The 12,941-nt window shown below is 35.3% G+C and overlaps 1 protein-coding gene across 1 annotated transcript in view; it reads right to left on the bottom strand.

Moving 5' to 3' along the window:
* LOC101146782 (putative inactive neutral ceramidase B) overlaps nucleotides 1–12,941 on the bottom strand; it is a 68,911-nt gene that overhangs the window by 20,801 nt on the left and 35,169 nt on the right. The window contains exons 9-15 of the mRNA XM_019034400.4: nucleotides 11,279–11,404; nucleotides 9,508–9,594; nucleotides 7,551–7,655; nucleotides 7,344–7,425; nucleotides 2,370–2,485; nucleotides 1,247–1,341; nucleotides 26–65 (exon numbers count right to left, since the gene is read on the bottom strand). Coding sequence (XP_018889945.4) covers nucleotides 26–65; nucleotides 1,247–1,341; nucleotides 2,370–2,485; nucleotides 7,344–7,425; nucleotides 7,551–7,655; nucleotides 9,508–9,594; nucleotides 11,279–11,404 — 651 coding nt within the window. The remainder of the gene's footprint in view (nucleotides 1–25; nucleotides 66–1,246; nucleotides 1,342–2,369; nucleotides 2,486–7,343; nucleotides 7,426–7,550; nucleotides 7,656–9,507; nucleotides 9,595–11,278; nucleotides 11,405–12,941) is intronic.

The following is a 12,941-nucleotide window of genomic DNA, read 5'->3' as shown; positions in this document are numbered from 1 at the left end:
ATATGTTATTTTATTTTTAACTTACTGCTTGAACTGCCTCTCGAAGTCTTCGTCCAGACATGGTCCTGAGTCAAGAAAACAATTATGTAAACTTTTTCCTACTAGACGTATGCAGAGTATGCAGAAACACTTGCAGTGAAAGCCAGAAAATTACCCTGGCTCATCACACAATAGTAAAATATGTAGGAACCCAATGACTATGAAAAGCTAAACTTGAGCTTTTTTTCTGCCTGTCCTAGCTTCAAAATAAATCCTAAACTGAAAACAGTCAATTTGACTAAAAGAAGGAAACAGAATCAGTGGTTATCACTGGCAAAAATCATCATTATTTTCCATTCTTGAGTCAACAAAATGATCAGTTGCAGTCTGTGTTTATAAAAGCTGAGGTAGGTAGAAAATACATTACTGTATAAGTGTAATAAAGCCAATGTGGCTGAATCAGAGGTGAGTAAAGGGGAGAGAGGTAAGAAATCAGATATGAGAGCTTGATGAAGAACAGATCATGTAGGAGCTTGCAAGTTTGAGGATTTACCTGGAATGAAATGAGAAGCTACTGGAGGGTTTTGAGCAAAGACATGATATTATTTAATTTATACTTTAAAGGGCTTAATCTAGCTGCTGTGTTGAGAAAAAACAACTGCAGAGGAGTAAAGGCAGAATGAAGCAGACCAGACAGCAGGTTATTGCAAAAATCTGTGTAAAAGATTGTGGTAACTTAAACCAGGAAGGGAAGTGACAGAAGGTGTTGGGTAGAGTGTACAAAATTTGCTGAAGAATTTAAAGAGGAAAAAACAGAAAAAGAGGGAATTCAAGGATGACTCCAACAGATAGGACCTGCTGGAAAGATATAAAATTGCCAGTTACTGAGATAGGAAGACAACATATCAAGGAGTTTTAAAACATTCTTCCATGCTTTTAATACCTAATCTGATTATTTCAAGTACCTGTATTTTAATATGACTGCAAATCTTTCTACTGATATAATAACTCATGGCATCATTTCAATTTGGGATAAGTTTTTTTTAATTTTCATCTCTGCTTCAGGTTAGCCATCAATAATAAGCATAGAGATAGTTATTCTTCAGAGGCCTCAGCAAAAGAGGGTAGGAATATTTGCCACTGTCACCAAACAGTACAGTAGGATACCAAGGGGTCAGTACAGAATGATCTTTTCATGATAAGAAGCAATTCCAACAGAACATACAACAAACACATTTTTAACTAAGTAATAAAAAGAAAAACTTACGTAAACTCCCCGGGGATGGCAGTTATGGCCAAGGACCCAAGGGTAATAATCTGAACATCAACAATGTCTGGATGCCAGGGGTGAGGTTTTGATAGCTGAGAACCCAAAACAAGAAAATTATGTTAGGGATAACACTCTCTCTATGGTCAACAGACACATAGTGGTCCCAGAATTTCCTCTAGTTTCTAATTTATGATGTAGTATTAAATATTCTATATGGGCATTTTATGTCCTAGTCACAACATGAGAATTTCAAATGCCAAAGCCCCATTAACCTGCAGAAATCAATGAAGTTTTTGGTGGATCTGTCATCGTGAAATCACAATGTGTAACAGATAACCAAACATTTTCCTAGAGTACTGTTGGTGACTATTCTTATACACAATAAATAAGGAATTCCATTTGGAATAGTTTAACTCAATAATTTCTCTTTTTATTATAATTGCACTTTAAGTTTACAGTTTCCAAGTCTTACTTTATTTTCCAAGATTTCTCCCAAGAGAATTTAACCCTTTCCTTATTCAGAATACTATAGCCTGTCCCTCTATTCCTTCCTTTCCTCTCTTCTTTCAAGAATTTTAATAGGATATTAGGGAAAAAATGTATTTTTAAAATGCTTCTAACTCAACAATCCAAGTTTTTATGAATACTGAAATGACCTTTTGACATTTAGAATGCAAAATATATGTTTCAAAGGAGTGTAAAAGAAAATTGCTTTAGTTGATAATGTTGCCTGAACTGTGAGAAAATTTAGACAGGAACATGTTTTGTTTTAGATGACCTGAAATGTTTTCTTCTGCAGAAAATTTGGTGCTGACTCCCTTCTTGGAACCAACAGAAATAAATTCTGAGTAAGATAAATGTTCATCTTATTCTGCCTTTCCCACTGTCCTAATTGTTGTATTTATTAATCATAAGTGCAATAGGTAAATCAATATAATTCATTACCATAACCTTCATTCCTTAGAGTCATGGAATCCATTTTTTAATATTAAAAACTTGATATGGGAATATCTAAATAAGACTTCCCATCTCAGTAGACATCTACGATTCATTACCTGACAGTTCACGTATTTAAAAATAACAATATGCTAATTTCACTATGATAATGAAAATGCATTACTTCTCCGGTGTGAAGAAGGATGGGCTTTGGTTTATGACATTCTTTAATTTCTTCAGATGGCTTTCCCAGGATCTGGTCCCGAATGGTGTCCCAAAATGGATCCCCTTCTGTTTTCCCTATTAGAAATGTTATGATTAGTATACTTCCTTGAACCAACCCTCTCAAAAAAGTCATTATCTTGACAAATATTGTACAATAATCTTTTAAGGAGTTTCAGAGATTTTATTAAGGTTGTTGTTCAATGATTCCAAACAGTTTGAGTAATAGAATAGGAAAAATGTCCTGTGCATCCTAAGACATGAGCCATTGTTTAATTAGATCTTCAGTGTGGTCAAGAGAATGACAGAGTATATTTTGTCAATGTCCTTAAAGTTTTGTTTCTATTACTCCTGCTCATTCATGTTGCAAATAAAAACAGTTTGACATAATTAACTGCAGATTTGTGGACTAAATCACGTTTTTCCTGTTTTGAAAATGAAAAATTACACCTCCAACTCACAATACCAGTTGTCTGACTTATGGTCCCTGAAATAATTTCTCCTGAATTTAGTTATCTACACACACACACACACACACACACACACAAAGCAGTAAAAAACAAAAATAAACTTCATATGCATAATCTGGGGTAAAAGGTTTTGTAACTATAAAACTTATGAATTAAGAATCTATATTCAAAAAAGTAATAATTATAAATGTCTGTGTAACATAAACTGAAAACTCACAGAAATGAAGAAAGAAATACACATTTCAGTAACAATACTGAAATTTTCAATAACCCACTCTCGATCATGGATAGAACAACTAGGCAGAAGATCAACAGAAAACTTGAACTAGACCTACCAATCTATAGAATACTCCACCCAACAATAACAGAATATACATTCTTCTCACGTGCACATGAAATATTATCTGTGGTAGATCATGTGCTGGCCAAAAGACAAATCTCATTAAATTTTACAAAGTAGAAATAATACAAAATGTTTTCCAAATACAGTGAAGTGAAATTAAAAATAAAGAATAGGAAAAAATGGAGAAGCTTATAAATATGCAGAAATTAAGCACTATGATCTGAAATAACTAATAATGAAGGAAGAAATCAAAGGAAAATCTGGAAATACTTTATCATGAATGAAAATGAAAACACAACACATCAAAACTTATGGTATGCAGTGACAGCTGTGTTCAGTGAGACATTTATAGTTGTAAATGCCCATATATTAAGAAAGAAGAAAAATCTCAAACCAATAACCTAACTTCCACCTGAAGACATTGGAAAAGGAAAGCAAACTAAATCAAATGTTGAAAAAGAAGGAAATAATCAGTATTCGAAAGAAAATCAATTAAACAGTGAGTAGAAAGAAAACAGAAAAATCAATGAAACCAAAAGCTGGTTTTTTGAAAAGGTCAACAAAATTGGCAAAACTTTAGCTAGATTGACCAAGAAAAACAGAGAGAAGACTTAAATTATTAAAATCAGAAATTAGATTATTAATACTGACTTTAAAGAAATAAAAAGAATTATAAAGGAAAACTATAAGTAGTTGTACGCTAACAAATTAGATAACTTAGATAAAATGGAAAAATTTCTAGAAAGACAAACTACCAAAATTGACTCAAGAAGAAATAGGCAATCTAAAAAAAAACAAACTATAAAAAGTAAAGAGATTGATTCATAACACATTTTTAACTACTTACAACAAATAACAGAGCTCAGATTGCTTTACTGCTGAATTCCACCAACCAAAGAATTAGTACTAGCTTTTCCAAAACTTTTCCAAAATAATAGAAAAGGGAACACTTCCTGATTCATTCTATGAGGCCAATATTATCCTGATATAAAACCAGACAAAGATATCACAAGAAAAGAAAACTGGGTGCAGCGCACCAGCATGGCACATGTATGCATATGTAACTAACCTGCACAATGTGCACATGTACCCTAAAACTTAAAGTATAATAAAAGAAAAAAAAAAAAAGAAAAAAAAAAAACAAAACAAAACAAAAAAAAAAAAAAAAAGAAAACTACAGAACATTTTCTCTGATAAACAGGACACAAAAACCTACAACAAAATACTAGCAAACTGAATACAGCAACACAGAGAAAGAGTTGTTATAGAACATGACCAACTGGGATTTATTCCAGGAATACAAAGTTGGTTAAACATTCAAAAACTGATTAATGCAGTACAACATATTAATATAATTTTTTAATTACATGATAATCTGAGCAGATACAGAGAGAAATATTTGCCAAAAAACTAATACCATTTTATGATAATAACACTCAACAAACTAGGAATAGAAGTAAATTTCTTCAACCTGATGGAGGATTAAAAACCCAGAGCTAACATTATACTTAATGATGAATGACTGAATGCTTTTTCCATACTATTAGGAACAACACAGAATATACACTCTTTTCACTTTTATTCAACATTGTTCTGAAGGTTCTAGGCAGGCAATTAGGCAAGAAAAAGAAATAAAAGGCATTCAGATTGGAAAAGAAAAATTAAAACTATTAATATTTCTATTTTAAGATGACATGATCTTGTATAGAGAAAAATCCTAAATCATCCATTAAAATATTAGAACTAATAAATGAGTTCAGCAAGGTTGTAGGATATAAGGTCAATACAGCTATCCATTGTATTTCTATACATTTTCTATGAACAATCCAAAAATGAAATTAAGAAAAAATTTCCATTTACAATAGCATAGAAAAGAGTGAAATACTAAGAAATAAACTTAACAAAAAATACAAAACTTATTTTTTGTATTTGTCTTAAAATTACAAAACATTGTTGAAAAAATTTAAAGAAGGTTTAAATGAATCCTAAAACATCTATGCACGTGGATCAGATTACATAATATTGTTAAGATGGCAATACTCCCCCAAATTAATCTGTAAATTCAATGATATTCCCATCGGAATCCCAGCTGACTTCTTTGTAAAAATTTACAAGCTGATTCTAAAATTCCTGTGGAATCTCAAGAAACTCAGAAGTCAAAACAATCTTGGAAGAGGAGGACAAGGTAGAAAGACATACTTTCTGATCTTAAAGGAAACAATAACCAAGAGACGGTTATACTGGCACAAGGTTAGGCATATAGATCAATGGAATAGACTTGATCATCCAGACATAAAGCCATGTGTCAACTAATTTTTAACAAGTGTGCCAAGATTATACAATGGGTAAATAATAATCTTTCCAATAAGTGGTGCTAGGATAACTGAATAGCCATATGCAAAAGAATAAAGGCAGGCCATTACCTCCATGATACACAAAGTTTAACTAAAAATGGATCCAAGACTTAAATGTAGAGCTAAAACCATAAAAATCTTATAAGAAAACAGGGGTAAATCTTCATGACATTGAATTTGGAAAAAGATTCCTATATATGACACAAAACCATGAGTAACAAAAGAAAATTTAGACTTCATAAAAATTAAGAATGTTTGTGCTTCAAATGATACAATCAATAAAGTGAAAAAACCTACAGAATGGAAGAAAAAAATTTTTTTTTTGAGACAGAGTCTCACTCTGTTGCCAGGCTGGAGTGCAGTGGTGCAATCTTGTCTCACTGCAACATCTGCCTCCCGGGTTCAAGCGATTGTCCTGCCTCAGCCTCCCGAGTAGCTGGGACTACAGGCGTGCGCCACCATGTCTGGCTAATTTTGTATTTTTAGTAGAGACAGGGTTTCACAATGTTGACCAGGGTGGTCTCAATTTCCTGACCTGATGATCTGCCCACCTCGGCCTCCCAAAGTGCTGGGAAAATATTTTTATATCACACATCTGATAAGGGAACGTATACAGAATACACAAAGAACACTTATAACTCAATAATAAAAAGAAAAATAACCCAAATTTTAAAAGGAGAAAACTACGTAAATGACATTTCTCCATGGGAGATATATATATGTGGTTAATACACACATGAAAAGGTGTTTGACATCATTAATTATTAGGGAAATGCAAATCAAAACCACAATGAGATATCCCTCCACACCCACTAAGGTAGCTAGATTCAGTAAGTCAGATAATAACAAGTATTGGCAAATACATTAAAAAATCAGAAAACTATACACTGCCTGTGGAAATGTAAAATGGTGCAGCCATTTCAGAAATAGTCTGGCAGCTTCTCAGATGATTAAATATAGAGTTATATAATCCAGCAATTGCACTCCTAGATATATACCCAAGAGGAAAGATGAAAACAAACACCCACAAAAAATCCCATGAATATTTATAGACTATTTATAGATTCATAATAACCAAAACATGGGATAACCCAAATGTTCATCAACTGAGGAAGGTTTAAACAAATCTGATATGTTGATACAATGGAATATTATTCAACCATAAAAAAAGAATGAGGCTGGGAGCAGTGGCTCCCAGCACTCTGGGAGGCTGAGGCGGGCAGATCACTTGAGGTCAGGAATTCCAGACCACCATGGCCAAATGGTGAAACCCCATCTCTACTAAAAATACAAAAATTAGCCAAGCGTGGTGGCAGGTGCCTGTAGTCTCAGCTACTTGGGAGGCTGAGGCAGGAGAATCGCTTGAACTTGAGAGGTGGAGGTTGCAGTAAGCTGAGATGGTGCCACTATACTCCAGCCTGGGTGACAAGAGCAAAATTCTGTCTCAAAAAAAAAAAAATGCAGCTACAATGTCAATGAACCTTTGAAAAATGATGCTAAGTGAAAGAAGCCAACAAAAAATGCCACATATTATATGATTCCATTTGTATTAAGTGTCCAGAATAGGAAAATATGGAGACAGAAATATTAGTGGTTGCTTAGGTCTGGGGGCGGCGGGTGCAGTACATGGTCATGTACAAACCTGGAAAACTAGCAGACCCTGAGTTTAAAAATTAATAAATGTATTGGCTACAATGAAACCTGATCAGAGAACAGAACCCAGAAGCTTCAGAAGCTGAAACCATAGATTTTACTGGACTTCACCTTACCCTGTGTAAAATTGAGGCCTCCAACTCCATCAATAGTGCCAGCCGCAAAACTGTAGCCCAATGCTGGTTTACATGTTTTTGACTAAAGGAAAAGTTTTAAAAACAAAACAAAAATGAAAAAGACAAAAGTTAAGCTGAAAGTAAATAATGAGATCAAAGCAAAACTTCACCCTTGGGGCATAACCAGTGTGTCTCAGCAGCACTTACTGCATGTGTGGAATTGAGCCAGACGGTCACATCTGTCATATCCACCCACTGGTGTGCTGAAGCCAGTGGTCCCGTTACCTCCTGGGAGGCAGAGGCATAGAGTTCCTAGAAAACACACAGGCTTATTATTCCAAGCAAAAAGGCTAAAGTGAGTATCTCCAACTGTACTCAGGAAGTACCAATTTGATGCAATTTGGAAATGCATCTCTCAGCAAAGCTTTTGTTTTGCTGGTTGCTTAGAATTGGCCACCAACCACATGGGTCTATCTCTACCAAACCCAGGAGTTTCCCAGAAGCTTGAAGTCTCCGAGGCTGTTGACCTGTGTCAACTCCCCACAAAAATGAAATTATAGTGATACAGGCTGTGGCACAAAAGGCCTCAATCTCACTTGAAAGATCACCAAGAAAATTTAAGATTAGGAATAACTGGACCAAATTACTTTCTTTGCTAGAGTGAGAGTGTATCTTTGTGTGTTCTTATAGGGTCTTCCTTTCAGAATACTTGAGTCCTGCAGCAGGTTGGGGCCAAAGGTGGCTTGGAAGACTTCAAGCCCTGCTTTGTCTGCAGCACCTCGCCCGCCCACAATCCACTCTTCGGTGCTTTTGCTTTTGTGTTTTAATATGGTCAATTGATGCTTTTTCAATCTTATGGGAAACGTGAGTCAAAACAAGTTTAAAAAACTCTTTGTTTTTATTAATTCGCATTATATAACATAGGCAAATCCTGTTTCATCAAACGTTCTCTTGCCTGACACTTAGCTCATTTCCACTCTGTCCCCACCCCAGTTTCAATGGCCACATGAGAGCTCTCATAAGTCATCAGCAAGACCAGCTGCAGCCTGCCACTCCTAATTAAGAGAGAAGTTGTGCCTTGCTGAGAAGAGAATGCAGAATGTGGGTCAAATCTCTATGACTCTCCGGCTCAGAATGGGAACAAAATTTCTGACACTAAAGTGTGTCATGGGTGCACACCCTAAATAGAATCTGTGAATTTAGAATAATCCACTGATAATACCACAGTAATTAAAAAGAAACTGCAGCAATTAGGCTGGCTGTTGCTACCAATTTTGTGTCAGATTGTTCTTTAAAGGTGCTTTTGTCCTTCCTTAGTTGCTCTTGAAAGATTTTAGAACCCTTGGAATAAACTATTTAAACACACACACACACACACACACACACACACACACACACACACACACAGCAAAGGTATGAATAAGCTATGAAAAGAAAGAGATTTAACCATATCAAGGACATCTCAGTTCGAGATAATTTTTTTGTCTTTTTGCCTAGAAATCTGTCTCCATAGAAGCTGAAACAAAATATGGGGACAAAATGGGAAATAAAATTTAGGAGGGGGAGGAAATCAGAGTAATTCATAGTAATCTCACTGGAGACCAGATTTGATGAAGAGAGCTTGATCAAAAAGTTTTGTAAAAAGAAAAGAATAGATGGATGATCTTTGCATATTGAAGAACACCAGGAACTAATTTAAATCCAAGTTTCAAGAACTGGAGTTCTATGGCTCAGCTTTCTCTTGTCACCAAAGGAAAAGTTAAGAGATAGTTGGGTGACTTTTGGCAAGCAAAGGCCTTAAAGACTTCTGAGAATTTGTATCAATCTGGTCATATCTAATGCCACAAGAAATTGAAAATCTTATAGTCTATGTTCCTAGTGTCTAAGCAAGCACTCTGGCTTTCTAGACATTCTAAAATAGAATGTTTTCCTGATTACTTGGTTTTAAATGTACTTCCTATAAGAAGTCAGACCTGAGCAGTCAGACAGAGGTTCCCATGTGGATTGCAAAGGCCACCTCCCAAGCTGACCTCTTCTAGACTCCCCAGCACAACCTGAGCATTTGCTGTTTTCTTTACAGTATTCAACTTCCTAATGAACCAAGTCAATGGATTTTAAAGGACAATTTTAAACGAAGATTAAAGGAGTGAGGCCCATGGCTTACCTTTGCTCTCTGATACATGGCCCGTCCTATAATTTGTGTGCTGTCAAACATATCCTGTCCAGGTCCCTTAGCAATGCACATGCTAGGCTGGAACAAAATAAGATAGGATGCATTCTTGGCCAAGTAAGAAATTATTTTAAGGAATAAAGAATTACAACTGAATCTAAGCAAATAGATTTTTAAAACCACATTCTTGCATTTCTTTTCAGGTAGTCTCTCAAAGTACAAACTATAAAAACAAAATCATACCTGGAATTAGAACAGTGAATGTCTTTAGAAATGATCTATTCTGGAGCCTTTCTTTTAAAAATAAGGAAATTGAGGCTCAGGTTAAAAGATGTGTTGCTGATTATGCAGGTATCTAATATCTGAGCTAAGACTTGAAGCCAGGTCTTTCTATTGACTGCACATCTTTCTACTGCTTGTTCTTGCCTCTGATTCTTACTCATGATCACCTTAAACTGAAACTCAATTAAAATTATATTGGAACAACTAGCTGGACTTCTGGGGAAAAAAATCAATAAACAAATCTGGCTCTATTTCCTACTTCTTATGTCAGAAAAAACTGAGATTGATCAAGCACTTAAATATTATAAGTGGAATCAAAAAATTACTAAAAGAAAATATGGATAAACATATTTTGTAGTATGAGGGTGTGGGCAGACCCTCCTGAAAGTTATCTAGAACAAGCTTAGTTAAACTGGACAGGTTAAACATCTTAAATTTCCATAGGGGGCAAAAGACATAAATAAGACAGAAAGACAACTGATAAACTTTAGGAAAACTTTGTACTATTTTGACAAAACTAAGACTTTAATATATTAGGAGCTTTAAAAAGTCGATAAGAAAAAAATCTTTATTAATACTGGTTTAACCCCGTTGGGTGGAGTTGACTGGGATGGAATAAACATCCCAGAAATAGTATACAAAAAAAGCATTATCACAGGTGAAATGTTCTACAAACACAAAGAATAAGAACCCAAAAAGTAGCATCTACTGCTCATGTCAAAGTTGAAAACAAAGCTAAATGAACATTGTGGGAGTTAAATAAATGATGATGTAGCCTAACTTGCTGTCTTTAAAACATATCACACAGATCTGGATATACTCATTGAAAAGTTTCTAAGACAAATTAAGTGGAAAACTCAAGTCCTGGATACAAAACTCAAAATCCATAAATAAGTCATATAATGTTGTTTATAAATGCGTAGGTAAATACATAGGAGGAAGTATGAGAATAGTAACTTCCGGGAAGAGCAAAGTATAGAGGAAAGGGAGGCGAAGAGGGACTTTCACTTTTTACTATTCTCTGTAGTTCCACATTATTTGAATTTTTACAGCAATTTTTTTTGCTTGTAATTTTTAAGAAAGGAGAAGCAATTTAGGTCTTATATTAAAAACCCTATAAACTTTATAATCCATGAGAAATGTCTCAGGCAGGCAATTTTTACTACAAACTTGTGACTTTCGAAATGCCAAAGCAAAATGTTTCAGATTGAACAAGTTTGGGGACGGGTAGAGTTAATCTCTGACAGTTACTGAATTGTCTCATCATTCAAAAAACTTAACAGTCACTCAAATGGAAAAATATAACTTCACTCAGTTAAAATTTACTGGGTTTGGACAGGTGCTTTTGAGAAGAGCAGATGCTAGGGAGAACTAGGCCAGTGTATACTAGAAAACAAGGTATTTGTAAATTAATGATAAATATTCAAACATAAAATGTATTTGAGATGCAAAAACAAAGATTTCATGTGCCATAATTACCTACCCCACCAATGGGACAAGTGCTATTGGCGTTATCACAGGACTCTCCTGTGTTGATGCAACGTGGTCCAAGAATGTTGGGGGACACATCTCCTAGGTTTGATGAAGCAAAGGCTGCTACAAATGGCCCCTGCCAAAAGAAATGCCAAGTTGCCTTTTATTCTTTCCTATTTCCTGTAATGAATGCCATTAGAAATACAAACATTAAATCCACTCTGGCAAACTATTCAAAATCATTTGCAGGCAATAAAAAGAGGATATAAAATATTCTGTAGGTTGCCTGTTCACTCTGATGATAGTTCCTTTTGCTGTGCAGAAGCTCTTTAGTTTAATTAGATCCCATTTGCCAATGTTGGCTTTTGTTGCTATTGCTTTTGGTGTTTCAGTCATGAAGTCTTTACCAATCCCTATGTCCTAAATGGTATTTGCCTAGGTTTTCTTCTAGGGTTTTTATGGTTTTGGGTCTTACGTTTAAGTCTTTAATCCATCTTGAGTTAATTTTTGTATAAGGTGTAAGGAAGGGGTCCAGTTTCGGTTTTCTGCATATGGCTAGCCAGTTTCCCCAATACCATTTATTAAATAGGGGATCCTTTGTTGCTATTGCTTTTGGTGTTTTAGTCATGAAGTCTCTACCCATCCCTATGTCCTAAATGGTATTTGCCTAGGTTTTCTTCTAGGGTGTTTATGGTTTTAGGTCTTACATTTAAGTCTTTAATCCATCTTGAGTTAATTTTTGTATAAGGTGTAAGGAAGGGGTCCAGTTTCAGTTTTCTGCATATGGCTAGCCAGTTTTCCCAACACCATTTATTAAACAGGGGATCCTTTCCCTATTGCTTGTTTTTGTCAGGTTTGTCGAAGATCAGATGGTTGTAGATCTGTGGTGTTATTTCTGAGGCCTCTGTTCTGTTCCAATCGTCTATATGTCTATTTTGGTACCAGTACCATGCTGTTTTGGTTACTGTACCCTTGTAGTATAGTTTGAAGTTAGTTCAACCATTGCGGAAAACAGTGTGATGATTCCTCAAGGATCTAGAACCAGAAATACCATTTGACCCAGCAATCCCATTACTGGGTATATACCCAAAGGATTATAAATCGTTCTACTATAAAGACACATGCACACGTATGTTTATTGCAGCACTATTCACAATAGCAAAGACCTGGAACCAACTCAAATGCCCATCAGTGATAGACTGGATAAAGAAAATGTGGCACATATACACCATGGAATACTATGCAGCCATAAAAAAGGATGAGTTCATATCCTTTGCAGGGACATGGACGAAGCTGGAAACCATCATTCTCAGCAAACTAACACAAGAACAGAAAACCAAACACCACATGTTCTCTTAAGTGGGAGTTGAACAATGAGAACACATGGACACAGGGAGGGGAACATCACACACTGGGGCCTGTCAGGGGGTGGGGGGCTGGGGAGGGATAGCATTAGGAGAAATACCTAAGGTAGATGATGGGTTGATAGGTGCAGCAAACCACCATAGCACGTGTATACCCGTGTAACAAACCTGCATGTTCTGCACATGTATCCGAAAACTTAAAGTATAATAATAAAAAAAAATCCAGAAAAAAATATTCTGAGAAAACTTTTTATTCCTGTAAAGGCTCACATTACAGTCGGTATACATATTATTACTGAAAATATTCCA

The sequence above is a fragment of the Gorilla gorilla genome, chromosome 8, assembly GCF_029281585.2.
Source record: "Gorilla gorilla gorilla isolate KB3781 chromosome 8, NHGRI_mGorGor1-v2.1_pri, whole genome shotgun sequence".
Classification (NCBI taxonomy): Eukaryota; Metazoa; Chordata; class Mammalia; order Primates; family Hominidae; genus Gorilla; species Gorilla gorilla.
Note: the sequence above shows the minus strand (reverse complement) of the source record. Positions and strands in the feature narration are given on the sequence as shown.